The 19,365-nt window shown below is 44.1% G+C and overlaps 6 protein-coding genes across 6 annotated transcripts, besides 1 other annotated feature; 4 read left to right on the forward strand and 2 right to left on the reverse strand.

Annotated features, from left to right (window-relative positions):
• Nucleotides 1-113: 113 nt before the first annotated feature.
• On the forward strand, nucleotides 114-2,125 carry TSTA_109850 (uncharacterized protein; the record flags this gene model as incomplete). Its single annotated transcript, XM_002488516.1, has 7 exons — nucleotides 114-414; nucleotides 541-871; nucleotides 1,078-1,208; nucleotides 1,401-1,465; nucleotides 1,508-1,637; nucleotides 1,721-1,914; nucleotides 1,967-2,125. 7 exons carry the CDS (start codon nucleotides 114-116, stop codon nucleotides 2,123-2,125), a joined length of 1,311 nt encoding a protein of 436 aa, XP_002488561.1.
• A 4,853-nt stretch (nucleotides 2,126-6,978) lies between these two features.
• Nucleotides 6,979-7,710, forward strand: TSTA_109860 (uncharacterized protein; the record flags this gene model as incomplete). The annotated part of the gene is made up of 3 exons (XM_002488517.1): nucleotides 6,979-7,260; nucleotides 7,309-7,390; nucleotides 7,424-7,710. The coding sequence occupies 3 exons, from the start codon at nucleotides 6,979-6,981 to the stop codon at nucleotides 7,708-7,710; spliced, it is 651 nt and encodes a 216-aa protein (XP_002488562.1).
• Nucleotides 7,024-8,547: a mobile genetic element.
• On the forward strand, nucleotides 8,359-8,490 carry TSTA_109870 (uncharacterized protein; the record flags this gene model as incomplete). Its single annotated transcript, XM_002488518.1, has 1 exon — nucleotides 8,359-8,490. A coding segment is annotated over one exon (132 nt), but the record flags the coding sequence as incomplete, so codon positions are not given.
• Nucleotides 8,548-10,340: 1,793 nt separating the features above from the next.
• On the reverse strand, nucleotides 10,341-12,052 carry TSTA_109880 (uncharacterized protein; the record flags this gene model as incomplete). Its single annotated transcript, XM_002488519.1, has 3 exons — nucleotides 11,660-12,052; nucleotides 11,308-11,597; nucleotides 10,341-11,238 (listed from the first exon to the last, which is right to left on the reverse strand). Exons 1-3 carry the CDS (start codon nucleotides 12,038-12,040, stop codon nucleotides 10,341-10,343), a joined length of 1,569 nt encoding a protein of 522 aa, XP_002488564.1. The 5' UTR covers nucleotides 12,041-12,052.
• Nucleotides 12,053-12,898: 846 nt separating this feature from the next.
• TSTA_109890 (G-protein beta WD-40 repeats containing protein, putative) lies at nucleotides 12,899-15,005 on the reverse strand (the record flags this gene model as incomplete). The annotated part of the gene is made up of 3 exons (XM_002488520.1): nucleotides 12,899-14,356; nucleotides 14,598-14,792; nucleotides 14,955-15,005. 3 exons carry the CDS (start codon nucleotides 15,003-15,005, stop codon nucleotides 12,899-12,901), a joined length of 1,704 nt encoding a protein of 567 aa, XP_002488565.1.
• A 433-nt stretch (nucleotides 15,006-15,438) lies between these two features.
• Nucleotides 15,439-18,656, forward strand: TSTA_109900 (kinesin light chain, putative; the record flags this gene model as incomplete). Its single annotated transcript, XM_002488521.1, has 2 exons — nucleotides 15,439-17,190; nucleotides 17,221-18,656. 2 exons carry the CDS (start codon nucleotides 15,439-15,441, stop codon nucleotides 18,532-18,534), a joined length of 3,066 nt encoding a protein of 1,021 aa, XP_002488566.1. The 3' UTR covers nucleotides 18,535-18,656.
• Between the last annotated feature and the right edge of the window lie 709 nt (nucleotides 18,657-19,365).

A 19,365-nucleotide genomic window follows, 5' to 3' on the forward strand; every position in this document is an offset into this window, starting at 1 on the left:
CCTATGATGGTAGTTAAATCTTCATAAATCAAGTATTGCTCCCTAATTAGAATCAAACCTGCTTCTCTGTCCCTCAAGATCGATAAGCAACATCCTTCCCTCATTGCTGTACAATGCAACAACTCAGTCGTCCCTTGCATCGCCAAAACTTCGAGATAGCCCTCATTTATGCCCTACCCGTAGAACGTGAGGCAGTCGAAGCTCTCTTAGATGTTAAATATGAAACCCACAGCCTGTCTTCCGGAAAATCCCCCGGCGATCTCACCGCGTACATTACAGGAAGAATTAGTGGCTATCATATTGTGTTAGCATACTTACCACACCCGGGAAAGGCGATAGCCGCAGGCGCAGCATCTTACCTTCGGAGTCACTTTGAAGGGATTAAGATCTGTATTGTGATTGGGGTTTGGGGAGGTGTGCCGAAAACAACTGATGGAGTCGAAATATTTTTGGGCGATGTTATCATTAGCAAGATGGTGATTGAGTACGACTATGTCTGACTTTATCCTAATAAGGCCTAAAGAAGAGACGCCCCTGAAGATAATCTTGGTAATCGAAATCTCGAGATCACGTCATTTTTGAGAAATCTTTCGTGCCAGCCAGCTCTTCAAAGATTACAACACAAGACTTTGTCTTATTCCAAAGAACTCTTGGAACAACTTAGATCCCCTGAATTTGCATGGCCAGGTGCAGATGAGGATAAATTTTCCCCATCCAACTATCGGCATAAACATCAGGACCCAAATGTGTGTACTACATGTGCTAGATGCTACCACCTGGAGGATAGCGTCTGTGACGCTGCATCGAAACTATCGTGTATAGCACTCGGCTGTGACGATATGCTATTGGAACGCCGCGGCTGGCGTAACAGGTCAAAGTGGTGTTAAATGACGACGATGGAATCATGTATACCAAAGGTTCTAACGATGTACGAAGCTGCCCTATACACTTGGGTTGTGTTACGGGCTAGTCCCGTCTAATGCTCACTATAAGGGCATATTCGAATAGAAAACGTAACATGAGGAAAGGAAAGAGAAAGAAAAAAAAAGTTTTTCACGCGCATACAATCTTATATAGGCAAGGGGAATTGGAAGCTTCCGATGGGCTTCTCTCTAGGAATAGCCTCATGTCCGGGGTTGCTGAGATTGTCGGGGCTGCCGGGATCGGCAGAGCGCTATTGTCAATATCCGGCCGGATATTGGGCGTCCGTTCGTAATCTGGGAATAGCTTCATGTTCGCGGTTGCCGAACAATAATCTAGCGAAACTCTATATGTCAATATCCGTGAGGGCTTCGCCCAAACATGGTCATGAGGTCAGCTCATAACAGGTTTTTTTGCATCAGGAGACGGGATCGTCAGGTGTCGACAGTTCCGGGATAACCTCTCAGTTACTGACAAAGTGATCGCTTTCGAGATGGAGGGCGCTGGAGTATGGCAATACCTCCCTACTATTATTGTCAAGGGCGTAAGCGATTACGCGGACAGTCATAAAAGCAAAGACTAGCAGGGGTATTCAGCTATTACTGCCGCAGCTTCTACTAAGGTGATCATAGAGGAATGGAGCATGCAAAGGCCGTTGAAGGCATTGATCCCATTCAGTCTTTCTGACGGAGCATATCACATAGACCCCGGAGCCGGTATGCTATGCTTCAAAGAGAAAGCTACTATGTTTTCTGACTGTATTATAGGAATCGCAACGTCAGCAGGATTTGAGTGTCAGGTCGATACTATGTGCTTTGGAATAAGAAATACTACACAACACAGACTGAAGGAGGTAATACCTCGGGGGCAGAAGATACAAAAAAAAAGTTTGAAGAGCTGGAAGCTGCCTTGAAGACTGTTCCTACTCAAGCTGCTATTGAGCCCGAAATTGCTCTACCTGAGTCCGCTCTAGCACAGCAGGACTTTTGTCGGGTGAGTCATATCAATCATCGAGCAATCTCTCAATTAACAAATCTGTCTATAGGTGGTCCGGACTCAACTTCGATTATACTCAGCGTCACGCGAAGGATTCCAACGTACTGCGCTTGCACTTGCAGCTGTCATCAAAACAAACAAATCCGACCCCGAATTATCTTGGCTCACTCTTAGGCTCGGTGCTTCTGAGCTACACAGGAACAAGTAACATAATTCCTCCATGTAACCAACCTACATGTCGAGTTCGTGATCACAAGTTCCACTTGAAAATTAATTATTGGTGCCCTGGGTGGCTTCTCTCACGAATGATGTCAGTCCTCCTCACATACAGTCGTCGGGATGGTCCGATGTGGCAGATACGAATGCCGCGAGGAAGACAAAATTCGTCACTCATTTTTCAACATATGCTACGAGGGGACATCAAGGCTATCCAATCGCTCTTTTCACGAGGACTGGCTTCCCCATTGATGTCAACGAAAATGGGAAACCTCTACTGAGTGTGGGTACAAATTGTGAAGATAATATGCCAAGATACTGACTGTCGAGATCTGCAGTTCGCATTTCATTTCGGAGACAATAAACTGGCGACTCTTAACATGTGCCAGCTATTGATCAACGAAGGTGCTGACCCTTATGAAGTTAGCAGTGATGGAAAGTGAGTAAGCAATCCTTTCTGGGCGGCAGGGAGTTTTCAATGTGGAAGGATTCTGCGCACTTTTCCCATTTCCCTTTTCCACCCTTCTACTTTGAACCCTAGGTTCTAATTAAGCTTCACTCGCGCTTATACTAGCAAGCAAGTCTCTTCCATCATTCGAATCTGCTTGGAGTGTGATCCTTGGAAGTTCATTCGATGATCCGATTGCCCAATCCTTGATGCATCTTTTTAGCGATGAAGATGATTATTTTCAATTCTCAATTTTGCATCAAACAGTGCTAGGGATAAGGAGCGGCAGTCTCCAAACTGCCATTCGGAACTCTGATAACATAGATATCACAGATTCCCGTGGGAAAACAGCGTTGAGCTGGGCAGCACAAAGAAGCGATGTAGCCGCTGTCAACGCCCTTTTAGCAGCACACGCCAATCCGGATCATCACGGCTTTGCTAACAGCGCCATGTATACACCTTTGCGCCGTGCCGCACAGGCACTTGAGGTTGATCCTTTACTCATAAAGTCATTACCTGTATGGTGCAAATAGTAATGCTCAAGATACATATGGACGTACCCCACTAATCATAGCAGCCTCTGTTAACAATATACCATAGTACGGGCAGTCAATGCACTAATATTCAATCGTGCAGATCTGAATATTCAGGATCGAAAAGGGCAAACTGCATTAATGCACGCAACGTTCTATCATTCATACGGATTTACTGTTGAAGGCGCGGTCAGACTGTTTGTTTCAGAGTGTGGATGCTTGGAGAATTCTGGAGTATGTGGACAGTGGCGTACCGCTGTGACAGACAAATTCTGATTATATTGATGAATTTCTGTGAACTCTTACGTGCTACATTTACGAGATTCGACGCCAATATTCAACATGAAGACATCGAATACTGGCGTGAATATTATAAGGTGGAATCTCCAACAGCTGAATGGTGGGCGACATGGGATAATCTTTAAGAGGCATTGGGGAATATAGACCATCTATCAGGATTATAGAGACGTGAATAATATCTACTAGGATCATGAAAAGGAGTGATAATGCACTAAATGCAATAATACATCCTTCACTCATATTCGAAGCGTGTATTCCCTGAAAGTTTCCTTCTAGATGAAGAAGGATGATCTATGTTATTTTCCAGGAGGATTTTGGGGGATACCTATGTGTAACATAGCATAGGTGTTACGGATCTATTTATACAGGGTAGAACGCCTGTTGATCAGGTAAGGCATGAGAGCTAGAAATAGAGGGTAGGATTAAACTGTAGATCGGGTTGGCACATGAACTGATCCTCGAAGAAGGAAACTAGGTTTGGGACATGTGCGATTCCTTTATCCTCTTCCTTCTGCTTAAGCGAGGGCTTAGTGTCCTAGCTGCAGGAATCATGCATCTGATCTATCACGCACTTCCTGTTGTATGGGCCACGATTGGAAAATCCCTGACTGTCACTTCCCCGTCGCTTCAAGGTAGAGATGAGAAAATCATGAAGATTCAGACCCTTGACGAAGCCATCGGCAATCCCTTTCACATGATGAATAACCTGCTTGAGAGATTCGGTGACCACCACTCGCTACTTCGAGTTCTAGAGCAAGAATTTAAGGGATATTCTAGGGCGCTACGAGCCAGATTCCACTACGATGCTACCCAGATCTGCATCTCGCAAAGATTTGGTGAGGGAGCTCCTGCTAAGAGAGCAGCAATCGGCTGGTAACGGTATATTTCATAATTAATCGTTTCTCATGCTGTATTTATAATACCAGCTCTACCACATGTCACTGATATATTATTGGAAAGAATCAGGTAGGGTGCGTAAATAACGTATAAAGCAATTTTCAGCACCCTTCAACCTCATCTCAATTCCATATAGAACTGTGCTTCTTAGAGCATTCGTTACAGTATGCCACCCAATCTCAAAGCTCTTCCCAATGAGCTTATCATGCTTATTCTTGAGCACCTTCTTCCAGATTTAACCGCTCTATCTGCAGCAATTCAAAGTTGTAGATATATATATAACGTATATATAGCTTTGTTGCGGCGAACGCGGAACTCAATAGTCCGCTTACAAATTGATATCGTGCAGAGAACTGGCACTGCCCTTTATGATACTCTGAAAACCATTCGTCCAGCTTCTCTACCAGTCCGCGACATCCGCAATCAAGCCAGATTATTGGCAAACACCATATCCTCACTTCAGATTGCAACAGAGGATTATGAAGAGGAACTTCAAATACTTCAACTACCACTACAGCAATACTTCGTGATTTGTCGGTCCTTGAATAAGATACTTGGGAAGTCCGACCAGAGACTATCTCCACCATTTCTTCATGGATGCGCGAACCTTATATCCAGTTACAAAACTCCGTTTAGAATCTTTTTGGGAAAAGTTAAACTGTACGCGTTCACTTATAAGTCATCCAAAAATTACTGAATGCTGTCAGTTAATGACCTTTATTTAGTTCCAAAGTTTCTATCACTAGTGAAGACCTCGAGCAATATTACAATATAACTCTGAACGCCATCACAGACCTAGAATTCGATATACAGTCAATCGATGACAGGCTTCTACAAAATATTACATCTGATACGTTCCTACCACAGAAGGAGGGTTGTTTTGAAAGCCTTGCAGCACTTAAATTTCTAGTTGAGGAACAGTTTCAGCTTAGCGCCGATTCGTACAGGAGATGTATCCAACAACGTCTCCGTATCTGTGAAGAATCTCTCAAGATTATTTACGACGTCCAGGTTGAGGAGGGCAAATCCAACCCCAATGAATTTCTTCCTGAAGAATTGAGTGAAGAAAGATTAGTTCTGCGTCATATAAATGGTGTGTGACGATCGAAGTTACCTGGAGTAGGGGCATACAACGAAGACTGTTCCCAGATTTCTGCTTGAATGACAATTTCGTTGTTTTCAAGGCAATATATGCCCTAAAGGAGTCTAGCCCTACTATAGTAGTTTAAAGTTGTGTGGGACACAATCTTCTTATACTAGTGATATGAATGACCATAATGTCAGACTTATGAAAAAACAAAGACAACCAGAATGTTTTTCACAGCTTACTAGGCTACCAGGCACCCATACACTAGTGGGCTTGACTGGTTTGCATAGAAGGTTCCAGTAACCATCAACTCAGTTTGTTTCTACAATGTATTGTAGTTTCAAGTGACATCTGTTATTTTACAGTAAATTACAGTTAGATGGAACTTTGGGAATATTGTTAATCCGGCACTTTGCCTGATCAAGTTTTGGGTGAAACATGGTCAAACAATTGAAGTTAGTAACACAGTGCACTGTTTTTACAAACGATTATACAGTGCTCAGAATGGGCTCATCTTTCATTCGGATATTATTACTTCCTTTTTTATGCGATCATGACACTTCTAGTACTGTAGCACAACTATATGGTAACTGGACTGTTTGGCTTTCTCTTGAAGACATTATATGGCTTAAGAGCTTCAGCCTTTCACTAATCAATTCCGAACTGAAAGAGTAAATGTAGTGCAGGATTTTCACTAAAATCCATCTCAGATATGTACAAAAGAGATTTCAGATTTCAGATTATATAATATTAAACACGGCCAAAGAACTATCATTAAATTCTTTATAGTTCTTTTGGCTCAAGTAGGCCTGTAGTGCTTCGTTCAGAAAATCCATGCCATAGTATTGTTTGGCTACACGTCCTGTTTGTGTCCATGTAGGTGGCTGGTTTCCAGTAAGAAGATCCAGTATGATATCCAAGCCAGATGCACACTTATCGCTTACCCAGTGTGTTAGTAGCTGGAGATCATTACCCCGACAACTACCCTTAGTAGTTTCTTTAATATGGCGAAACAACAAGAACCGGAGCCATTGCCATATATTATGCATGTCCATGACGGCCTCCCTGTCCAATGCGTCGTTTCCCATCACAAATTCGACGATAGTCGTTCCGTTACTTTGACAAGAACCAAGCCACTGAACTCGGCGGGGTAAATCCTTTTCATTTTTGCTTCTGTAGCCAAAATGTCGACAGAAAAACCAGATTCTCCAAAAAGCCATATCTATTTGTGCTGCCCGAAGACCATTTTGCCTTTGTAAATCCACTTTAAATTTTTTGCGAGAGGAGATTTTCGGCCCCCGTTCACCGTCGATGCGACTCATCTCGAGTATAATCAGATTCTTCAAGGCAAGTATAACATCTGTGGTATTTAGATACATAATACTACTACTATGATGTATATCTAAGACCTCTACTAGCAGGGTAGACCACAGGTCTGGGATTTTATACATATATCCAAATTACACAATCGGTGTAAAAATAGTTAACGCAATCGGTAAGCGAAGGGGCATTGTAAGCGAAGGGGCATTTTTTCCCGAACGCGTACACAATCTTGATTCTATATTATTTAACACGTCAACATGCCACCAATTCTCAATAAAAACAAAAAGGACTTAGCTGAGCAAGAGGGCCGAATCTTATTAGCTATTTCCGATTTAAAAAACGAACGAATCTTGCGCGTGGCTCAAGCTGCAAGGATTTATAAGATACCCCGGACTACTCTACAGAAGAGATTAAGCGGTACTCAACAGAGATCTCAAATACGCGCCAACAGTCATAAATTGACTCAATTTGAGGAGGAATCACTTGTCAAATGGATACTCGACCTGGATAAACGTGGATTACCTCCTCGGCACTCTCTTGTACGAGAGATGGCCAATTGTCTTCTCTCTCAATATGGAAATCAATAGGTTGGAGAAAAATGGGTATATAACCTTGTCAAACGTCGTCTAGAGATTGAATCAAAATTCTCGCGGAAATACGACTATGAACGTGCTAAATGCGAAGATCCGAAGATAATCTAAGAATATTTTGATCGCGTACGAAAGGTTATATTGGAATATGGAATCCTGCCAGAGGATATCTATAATTTTGATGAGACTGGCTTTGCTATGGGACTTTGTGCAACTGCGAAGGTTATTACTGGAAGTGATCGATATACTTGGCCAAAGCTATTACAACCTGGTGATCGAGAATGGGTAACTGCAATTGAGGCAGTTAACTCAACAGGATGGGCTTTACCTTCATATATTATCTTCAAGGCAAAGAAATATATGTGGTTAGGCTGGTTTGAGGATCTTCCAGCTAACTAGATAATCAATATCAGTGATAATGGATGGACAACAGATAAGATTGGATTAGAATGGCTTAAACTCCATTTTATTCCTCTTACAAATGACCGGTCAATTGGAAAGTATCGGATGCTAATTCTTGATGGCCATGGAAGTCATCTAACAGCTGAATTTGACCGCATATGCACTGAGAATAATATTATTGCAGTGTATATGCCTCCTCATTCTTAACATCTCTTACAGCCTCTTGATATGGGCTGTTTTGCTGTTTTAAAGCGACATTATGGACAGCTTATTGAGAAGCGGATGACCGGGATGAGGCTTAGGTTCAATTATATTGACAAATTCGACTTTTTCACTGCATTTCCAAAGGCTCATACAATGGCATATAAAGCTCAAAATATTCGGAATAGCTTTGCAGCTACTGGATTAGTACTATTTAATCTAGATCGAGTCTATCAACAGCTTACTATCCAATTGAAGACCCCAACACCTCCTCCAAGTCGATCAAGCGATACACAGTCATCTTGCTTACAAACACCTCAGAATGCACGTCAACTCAAGTGTTAAATGACTACAATTGGAAAACAAATAAGCCAGCATACAGAAAATTCATCTAAGGTTTTTTATAAAGTAATTACGTAGGCATCAAAGGCTTATGAAACAACCATGAATGATCTCTTACTCGCACGGAAAGAAAATCATGATTTACGGACTGCACATGAAAAAGAGAAACAGAAACGCCAGAAATCTAAGAAGCAATTATCTAATGAGCAAGGAATTAGTACGGAGGAGGCTCAGGTGCTTATACAAGATCAGATTGAGGCATCTCAAGCTGTTACTACTGTTCCGGCCGAGCCTGAGCTTCCAGTCTCTCATCCACCTGTACGGCGTCAATTTCGCTGCAGTGGCTGTGGCATTGAAGGACATAAAATAACTACGTGTCCTAATCGTACTAGTAATTAATTTTTTGTATATAATTTGTATGTGGGCTAGAAATTGAGATTTGGATTCAAGATTGTGTACGCGTTCAGGAGAAAATGCCCCTTCGCTTACCGATTACGTTAGACGTAATCAGTATACTGACTTATATATTTTTTCAAACTCATTGATTAATTACTTAACATAGCCATTCAATTGCGTGAATGCTTAAAGTAGTGTACGCATATGACTTTGTCGAGATACCGAGATGATGAACAATGATCATTTGTATGGAATACATGGGTGCCAGCTCGCTTGTATGGCCAACTTGCCTGTTGATTACGTCTAACTACCTGTTTCCCATGGATTCCGGACCTGCAGAAAATAATCCATACATGTGGATCTAGCCCATTGAAAAATTAGAATCTCTCTTTGGGATTTACATCCGTCTAATTACAATAGCACTGGACGGATAGCTCCTCTTAGAAAACGATTTGACTGAATAATTGTTGTCTGACGATGATACGACTGTGGCGACAAAAATGGAATCCCGTAGGCAAGTGGTAGCGATGTAATGTAGGTAATGAGGTTATTGTCATAGACCAAGCTTATGAAGACGGCGAACCCGTTCGAGGCCGGCCGAAAGGAAGCCAAGGTGCAATGATAGTCATTAAGACTAGTTAACAAGCAGCCTACTGTGGAGATGAAGAAGCACGAGCTAGATCACGAGCTCATCACGACCACCTACATGATATACAAGGCAAAGAGGGGAGCTGTTCGAATTAAGCTACGGTAAGCTTTTCTCGTTCGTGTGAATTTTGAAACCGCTGCTACATAACCTTAAGGTGATATCCGAATTATTACGAATTGCGAGATATCAATGCAAGTACGTCGTACGTACTGGGATTGTCTGTCTTTCGAATTATTCTTGTTGGTTTAGCTACGTCCCGTATCACGAAGCGTAGGATATCGTAAGCTAGGGCGATCCAACTGCCCTACGTGGTGAGCCTTGCTATATAGCACGAAATGTAATATTGAAAGACTGACCCCCGAAACTAGGGGGGGGGCGGGGTGCCTAGATACATTATATGGTGTTGGTCGTTCTAGCGCACGGAGAATAGTAATCCCGACCAGTTCGCGTACGAATTGACGGCGTGCTACTGTCGGATTGGTCGGTTTATTCCAGGCCAATCCTGAAGAGGGTTTTACTAGGATCAAAGAAAAAAAATGACTAGCAAGATTGTATGTATTGAGTTCTGTGTCTGTCTTTCAAGTCTTTAAAGCCGGGTCCTTTATAGACACCTTTGGCGGGGTGATTTGTGAGCTATCAGGAGGGGTAAATATTGGGCTGAAATCTAGGTGCCCAGATATATGCCTAAAGGTGCCTTTTAGACCTGTAAGATTGAACAGTCGATCTTTCTGCCTCGTTTGAAAGCCGGATTATCTGACAGCTACAGCGCCGTATAGTGATTCGTAAGATCGCTATTCAAACAATTCTGTTAATGTCGAACACTCGTGGGTTTGTACTAAACATATCACTGGGACCCTTGAGACAAGTCATATACGTGTTACAAAAGTCTGATTCATTTATCGAAATCTCATTCATCTTCATTGATCAAAATAGCCGTAACTTTGTGGGTTTGTTCTATTACCATAATGCAAGTAGCCTTTGGACTCGAGTCCTTACTTAGTATCACGAATCTTGGAACTGATCCATACCCTATTGCCTCCTAGGTGCCAAAATTGAAGCGACTCAAACTGCGAATCTTAGCCCCATAAAAATAAAATAGAATGGGAATAGGAATCATGGCAACAGTCAAGAATGCCAAGAGACTAGTTGCCCAAGGCACGCCAAGTTTCTTGTACATCTGCATAGCAAAAAGCGGGAAACTACCTCCCAGAAGACTTCGGAACAAAGTGGTGGCCGCAATCGCGGAATTGGCAAAAGTCAAGTACACATCAACCACATAGTTCAATCCCTGCATGAAAATAATGAGAATACCAGCACCGATAGGTATGCCAGCTAACGCTTGTGCCACCCAGTTAATGTTCTTGTCGGATGTCCAACCGAACCAGAAGAGACCAATAGGTAGAAGAACTGAGCCAAGGAACATAGGAATGAGACGTTCTTCGGGAATCAGGCGTCCGTTTTTTTGCAACTTACGGGCAAACCTCGTTTTGGTCAGGAAAATGATATAAATGCATCCAAGCAGAACTCCGATTAGGACAGCTAAAAATGGTAGGGCTGCAACTCCGGCGCTCTTCCAACCACGGATTTCTTGGAATGAGTACGGATAGGATTCAAAGAGCAGGTACAGAATTCCATATATCACGGCAAGATAAAGGGTGATGCAGAGTAAAATGGGCTCTAAGAAAAGCATCTGAAACGGGCGCTTGACGTATCGAACAAGCATGTCTCCAGCCCCGGGATGGGTTTCGTCCATTCTACTATGGTATGCCCAATTCCCTGTTTTTAACCGTAGACGAGCCGCCCGTCTTTGAAGAATGACGGGCTGGTATGTCTCGGGAACAATAGGCAAGGCAATGATCATAAATAACCCAGCGGCAATTAAGTTAATCCAAGCTGTCCACCGCCATCCCAGCCGAGATTGGACAATAAAGCCACCGCTATAACGAGTTAACAACTGTTAGTAAATGATTGGGAACATTGTGAGAGGAATAAAGAAAGTTACGTGCAGAATTGGGCCCAAAGTAGGGCCACCGAATGTTCCTCCAGCGAATAAAGCCATTGCTACTCCTCGATCGACAGGATTCCAAATATCAGCTAGCACGCCTCCGACAATAGCTGAGGGAGCACAGCCGAAGAATCCGATTAAAAACCGAGCAAGCATAATTGTCTCCACGTTCTGAGCAGCAGCAACTGGAATTTGGAAGATGATGAAGACAAAATAGCCAAGGAAAAACGGTCCTTTTCTGCCAAATAGCTCGGAAACCGGGCCCCACAGTAGCGGACCAAGTGCAAATCCCTGATCGTAAAGATTGAGAATAAGACACAGCACATCGGCTCAAAGGAGAAGGTTGAACGTACGAAAAGTGGCAGACTGGTTGCCAGGATTATAACCTCATCGGATACACCGAACTCCTTGGCAGTCACTCGGGTGGCCTGACTAAACACGCTAGTTGAGAATGCAACCCATACCGTAAGCGAAGATAATAGCATGGTGATCGCCCACTTCCTCGCAGTTGTGAAGTTTTGAGGATTTTCGGGGTCGTCGGGACCGTCCCATTCCACTAGGTTAAGGTCCTCGCTAGTAGCATCCTCTGTCTCGCTTGCTTTCCTCTCAGAAAAGACACCAACTTCGAGTTTTGGTCCTTCCTCTACATTCTCTGCACTCGTTAGCGAGGTTCCAGCGCTGTGGTCAAAGCTAGATTTTGCAGGCGAAGTAGACTGAGAATCGGAAAAAGACATCTCTTCTCTGGCCAAGAAAGGGGGTCAGTGTCCAGTCTGGTCGAGCTGTACACATTAGAAAGTTGCTATAGAGAGGCATCTGAGAAATCAAATGTTAGGGACTCAGGGTCTTAAAGTAGGAACGATGTAGGGCTCGTTAAAGAGTACACGAAGGCGAGTAGTTAACGTAATCGGTAATCAAATTAACCGCTTCTTCCCGAAAACGCGCTTTATTTTGATTCTACATAATTCAACACGTCAATAATCCGCCAATTCGTAATAGAGATTCGAAAGGATCAGTTGAACAAGAAGGATGAGTCTTTTTAGTACAGTATTTCCGATTTATAAAGAAATCGGTGAATGGATCGTATAGACTCAGAGGATTGATATCGTTCAGTAATAGTGATCAATGATCAGTTGCTTGTAAGTATTAATAAGGAGATGATTCGATGCGTTGAATCTCTGTGTATTACTTGTCTCTTTTTTTACATACAACTCAGGGGTTGAAGCTATAGCTAGTCTCCGAACGACTAGTGTCACGTGACCTTACGGTCAGATTCTTTACACGATTTTAAAGATGGAAGAATATGTTCTGTACAGGGTTTCTGGAAACTGGTGTCACCGCAGTATACACTCTTTTTGTCTCTGGAACCCTATTGTGAAACTAGGCTAAACTCCATCTGGTTTATGTCGGAACAATAATCTTCCCTCTATATTTCAGTATTGTACTTACGAGTAATATTACACAAGAGTAGCATGGCTGGATTGGGGTGGCAAACTTGCCCACAGCAGAATCCGGCAGAAATTGCTCGAGAATTCATAGATAAAATGGAATACTAGTAAATAATAGAGAATATAAAAGATTAAATAAAATTCAATCTACAATGTATGAAATCCTATAATAGAAACTCGCCCGTCACGATACCCAAGAGCAAGGGAGGCTTCCTTGACAGCTGAAATTGTAAATTGACGATGCTCGGGAGGGAGCCACAGTAGATTCTCGTCTCCCAATGCAACCCAGTTGTTTGATAAAGATATTTGAGAATTAATACTCCATAAATTCGGGTCACATTTATGGAGTCGTCGATTCATTCCGGATCTAGTCGCAGTATGTACTTCCGCAAGCGGAGTGAAGGCCACTGAATCAATCGAACCTGAATGGCCCCGAAGGGTCTGCAGTTCAGAGCCGGTCTTGACGTCCCAGAGCTTGACAGTGTCATCGTAAGAGCCTGAGGCTAGGGTTTGCCCATCTGGAGAGAAGGTCACTAAAAAAACCGACTCCAAATGGCCCTGAAGGGTCTGCAGTTCAGAGCTGGTCTCGACGTTCCAGAGCTTGACAGTGCCATTGCCAGAGCCTGAGGCTAAGGTTTGCCCGTCCGGAGAGAAGGCTACTGAATTAATCCAACTTGAATGGCTCCGAAGGGTCTGCAGTTCAGAGCCGGTCTTGACGTCCCAGAGCTTGATAGTATCATCCCTAGAGCCTGAGGCTAGGGTTTGCCCGTCCGGAGAGAAGGCTACTGAATTAACCCAGCCTAAATGGCCCCGAAGGGTCTGCAGTTCAAAGCCGGTCTTAACGCTCCAGAGCTTGACAGTGTCATCCTCAGAGCCTGAGGCCAGGGTTTGCCCGTCCGGAGAGAAGGCTACTGAGTCAACCCAGCCTAAATGGCCCCGAAGGGTCTGCAGTTCAGAGCCGGTCTTGATGTTCCACAGCCTGACAGTGTTATCGCCAGAGTATGAGGCTAGAGTTTGCCCGTCCGGAGAGAAGGCTACCGAATCAAGCGAACTTGAAACCCCCGAAAGGGTCTGCAGTTCAGAGCCGGTCTTGACGTCCCAGAGCTTGACAGTGTCATCGTAAGAACCTGAGGCTAGGGTTTGCCCGTCCGGAGAGAAGGCCGCTGAATAAACCGAATTTGAATGGCCCTGAAGGGTCTGCAGTTCAGAGCCGGTCTTGACGCTCCAGAGCTTGACAGTGTCATCGCCAGAGTTTGAGGCTAGGGTTTGCCCATCCGGAGAGAAGGCCACTAAATAAACGGAATTTGAATGACCCTGAAGGGTCTGCAGTTCACAGCTGGTCTTAACGTTCCAGAGCTTGACAGTGTCATCGCCAGAGCCTAAGGCTAGGGTTTGCCCGTCCAGAGAGAAGGCCGCTAAATAAACTGAATTTGAATGGCCCCGGAGGGTCTTCAGTTCAGAGGCAGTCTTAACGTTCCAGAACTTGACAGTGTCATCCTTAGAGCCTGAGGCTAGGGTTTGCCCGTCCGGAGAGAAGGCCACTAAATGAACCAGACCTGAATGGCCCTCGAGTGTTTGTAGTCCTGACCTCCATAAATTCTCCACCTGTGGTAGTATGTGCAAGTATTTAGGTATACTACCAGAAAATATCCTTCTAACAATACTTTGCATTGGTGAAAATACTAGCCCAGAACTATAAAGTTAGAGTGGAGCAATACCCGCAATGTAAGTGTTTTTAAGAATGAATTGTTTAGCATCATAGAGAAAGCCTGAAATTTCAACATCTATGCCCTTCTGTAATTATAATCTTAGTTATGTGTCGAGTATAGATGATAGAGGAACTTACCCCATCCCTAGACTGTACCGCATCTATCATTGCTACTGCTTCTGATATAACACCCATTAGACTTAGTGCCTCCAACCAGTGAAGGAAATGCTTTTTCAAAAAATCAAAAGCTAGAGACTCAACGATATGAGGTTCGCTATGGCCAAGATGGTATACCCAGTACTGGCAGGCGTATTGCAGATCCGCTGAGAGATTCTAATCAACAGCCTGGCTATCAATATCATCTCGTTGTGTCCTATAACTTGGTAAGCCACAAATATTGTGCCTGAGACTAGTGTTCCTCGTATTATTAAAAACTCGTTTCGGGATAAAGAGGGCTTCTATAGAGTCCTCAAGATTGCTTAGATATTCGGATACGTTGTAAATAAGACGGCTAACAACATTGACCGCGAAGGAGCGACTTCTCATCCTTGTGTAAAGTTACATGTACCAATGTTGAGGTTACAATTGATGGCCAAGTTTACATGGAGGAGCATGTACTGTAGCAATCCTACATCAGCTATTATCTTTTAATTCTAATACAGCGCCTTGCAAGTTCGGCTTTACATAATTTGGAACTCTTCGACTCTTTCTCGGCGCCACTCCCGCAATCTAATCCATATTAGGCTTAGTCCATGAATTCGGTAATTTACGAGCAGTATTGAGCGTAACTATACAATACCAGATGTTGCTTTCTGTACTGTAAATTCATGGCTAGGGGACCGTGCGTTAGGTATGTCGGCAGTACCATGAACATGCTATCCCTCCTCAGCCTCATGATCAGTGCTTCATATTCTTTCATCATCATAAGTAGTTCAATGACCGGGTATATGCACTTCATCTGAACCATGTCTAGCTCATAATGACCACTTTAACGCACAACGACTACACAGTCGCGTGGATATGCGCCTTGCCGGTAGAGGTCGCAGCGGCCCGCGCCATGCTGAATAAAATTCAAAGTCCGCTGCCGAAACCGTCCAGCGATTCAAATGCCTACGAACTTGGCGAATTAAACGGCCACTATATCGTCATTGCCTGCCTGCCATATGGTGTATACGGAACGGTGGCTGCCGCGAATGTGGTGTCTCGCATGCGTGCTACCTATCCACGGCTCCAATATGGACTGATGATTGGAATTGGAGGCGGCGTCCCTGGCAAAAACAATGACATTCGACTAGGCGATGTCGTGGTCAGCAGACCGGCTGGGGAGCACAGTGGAGTGATCCAGTATGATTATGGCAAGGCGGTTCGATGCGGGAAACTCGAGCGAACGGGCACCTTGAACAAACCACCGCATAGCCTTTTGACTCATATAAATCAGCTTGAGGCACAACGAATGATGGGGAGTGAGAATGATGTTTTAAAAATAGTAGAGGAAGTATTCGAACGGCATCCTGACATAAAACAAAGGCTTTTGCCCCCAGAACAGCTTACAGACTTCCTTTTCAAATCCTCCTATCACCATGCCGCCGGGGAAGGCACCTGTGAAAAGTGTGATAAAGAACAATTAATCACACGACAGCCACGAGAAACAAGGACACCTTATATCCACTACGGGCTAATCGCCTCAGGAGATCAGGTAATGAAGGACTCAGAGACACGAGACCGTCTGGCACAACAGTATGGTATACTCTGCTTTGAGATGGAGGCAGCAGGCCTAATGGATGAGCTTCCAACCCTTGTGATTCGAGGGATATGCGATTATTGCGATTCTCATAAGCAGAAGCAGTGGCAAGGATACGCAGCGTTGACAGCGGCCGCTTATGCAAGATCGTTGTTATCGATTATCCCTATCAGTCGTCCGGATATTGACATAATGAAAAGTAAGAACATGCGACACTGGATGGTTTCGCTCCCAAGAAATCCCAAATTTGTTGGTCGCGAAGATGAAATCACGAAACTGGAAGAACTTATCACAATGCAAGATAGACCCAAGAGGATCGCAATCACCGGATTAGGAGGAGTCGGGAAGACGCAAGTGGCCCTTGAGCTAGCATACCGCATACGGGACCGAAATAAGGAGTGCTCAATCTTCTGGATCCCCTGTACCAGCCATGCAATGATTGACCAGACGTTCCTGCACATTGCACAAAAACTCAGACTTCGTGACGTGAATCCGGCAGAGGTTAAAGAACAGGTTAAGATATACCTCAGCTCTGAGCGTGCAGGAAAGTGGCTTCTTGTTTTTGATAATGCAGATGATACAAAGATGTGGTTAGCTGCTAGCCACATAGCTCCGCCTCTTGAGGACTTTCTCCCTGAGAGTGAGCAAGGCCGTATCTTGTTCACCAGCCGAAACCGAAAACTCGCGATGAAGCTGGCACCATTTAATGTTGTTTCCATTCCAGATGTGGATAAAGAAACTGCAGTCAAAATTCTGGACAAGACATTAGCGCACGAGGACTTGCCTAGAGATTCTGCTACAACCGCTGCTCTTCTCGAACAACTAGCCTTTCTCCCTTTAGCAATTACGCAGGCGTCAGCATATATTATCGAAAATGGTATCGATTTGTCGATTTACCTTACGCTTCTCCAAGAGCACGAACAAGATGTTATTGAACTCCTCAGCGAAGACTTTAGAGATCCAGGACGCTATCAAGATATCCAGAACCCCGTCATCACTACCTAGTTAATATCGTTTCAGCAGATTCAACATCAAGATCCATTAGCTGCCGACTATCTTTTTTTCATCGCCTGCATCAACCCGCGAAATATACCCCAGTCCATCCTTCCTCAGGCAACATCCAGAAGGCAGAGAGTCGATGCTTTGGGGCTTTTAAACGCATATTCATTCACAAATGGTCAGGAGAGGGATATAGGTATGCACAGACTTGTGCATATTGCCACTAGAAACTGGCTCAGAAAGAATGCGTTATTTAGTCACTGGATCCAACGGGTGGCCGAACATTTGCAGAATGTGTTTCCAGATCATCACCACACGAATCGAGGACTTTGGCAGCAGTACCTTCCCCATGCTTTAACACTTGTGCATGAAAATGAATTTGTTATACAAGAGGAAAATTACCTCGATCTAACTGAAAAGATTGCAGATTGCCTTTTCATTGACGGAAGGTATCAAGAAGCAGAGGTACTTTACAGGAAGCTGATGACAATCTATCAGGAGAAAGCTGGCCCTCAAGGTCGCTCCACTCTGAGAAGCATGGCGAACCTAGCATCAACCTACCGGAATCAGGGTCGATGGAATGAAGCTGAGAAGCTGGAGGTGCAAGTAATGGAGGCATCCAAGATAGTGCTGGGAGCTGAGCATCCATCCACTCTGACCAGCATGGCGAATTTGGCATCAACCTACCGGAATCAAGGTCGATGGAATGAAGCTGAGAAGCTGGAGGTGCAAGTAATGGAGACAAGGAAGACAGTGCAGGGTGCTGAGCATCCATCCACTCTAACTAGCATAGCGAACCTAGCATCAACCTACCGGAATCAAGGTCGATGGAATGAAGCTGAGAAGCTGGAGGTGCAAGTAATGGAGACATCCAAGACAGTGCTGGGAGCTGAGCATCCTGACACTCTGACCAGCATGGCGAACCTGGCATCAACCTACCGGTATCAAGGTCGATGGAATGAAGCTGAGAAGCTAGATGTGCAAGTAATGGAGACATCTAAGACAGTGCAGGGCGCTGAGCATCCTGACACTCTGACTAGCATGGCGAACCTGGCATCAACCTACCGGAATCAAGGTCGATGGAATGAAGCTGAGAAGCTGGAGGTGCAAGTAATGGAGACATCCAAGACAGTGCTGGGAGCTGAGCATCCCGACACTCTGGCCAGGATGAATAACCTTGCCTTGACTTGGAAATCACAAGGAAAGCTTCAAAATGCCTTGGCTCTGATGGAACAATGCTCTGACCTGCGCAACAGAGTGTTAGGACCTAGCCACCCGCATTCCAAGTCATCCTCTCGTGCTCTCAGTGATTGGATGGTTGAGTATAATGCATGAACAGATCACACATTGCTCACTCAAAAAAAGTCCGCAGACTCGACGGGAAGTTTCAGCAGGACCTCCGGCAGCTGTGTTAACTACCTCGTTGACCTATAATGCGCACATCAATCTACCTTATACAAAAAGACAGTCAGCTGCTCAATTATTCCTTAGCAATCATCCTCTTATCATTGCTGGCAGAATACTCGTCCGTGCCCGAAGTCTAAGGCTTACAAGATGTAATTAAATTGGACTGACATATTGTGTACTATTCGGCTGGAGAAAAGATGAGTTGTGTTACTGTATGTATAAAACCTGTTGGATTGTACGTAACAATCTCTAACGGTATATATCAGCGTATCAAATTATGTATGCAAAAGTATGGAATCCTTGATCCCCTTGTTGTTCTTGTTTTTTTGTCTCTAAGTACAGTCAAGGTGGAAGATATCTTTTACCCGGTGGATCAGTGTGTGGCTCGCTATTATTGGCTGACAAATCTCTTCTGTCTGATTGGTTGAATTAGCTTAGCTAATCCAACATAACCATGCTTTGCTTACCCAAATTGGTGGTACTCGTACGTCCGATACGCATTGTAAATTACACCAATACCAGTCTAAACTAAGTATAGATTAGGCTACGGGAGTGGCGCTGAGAAAGAGTCGAAGAGTTGAAAACCATGTAAAGCCGAACTTGCAAGGTGCTGTATCTTACAGTACATATAAGAACCCCACTGTCTCACTAACCAAATTCGCGTAAATTTATGTGTTCCGATTGACCTAGGTGCCTGCGGTTTAAATGACTTTACAAACGCCGCATTTAGAGACTTTCCAACCTTTTTAAGCTTAAAAT

This window comes from Talaromyces stipitatus, genomic scaffold, assembly GCF_000003125.1.
Source record: "Talaromyces stipitatus ATCC 10500 scf_1105507295491 genomic scaffold, whole genome shotgun sequence".
Taxonomy (NCBI): Eukaryota; Fungi; Ascomycota; class Eurotiomycetes; order Eurotiales; family Trichocomaceae; genus Talaromyces; species Talaromyces stipitatus.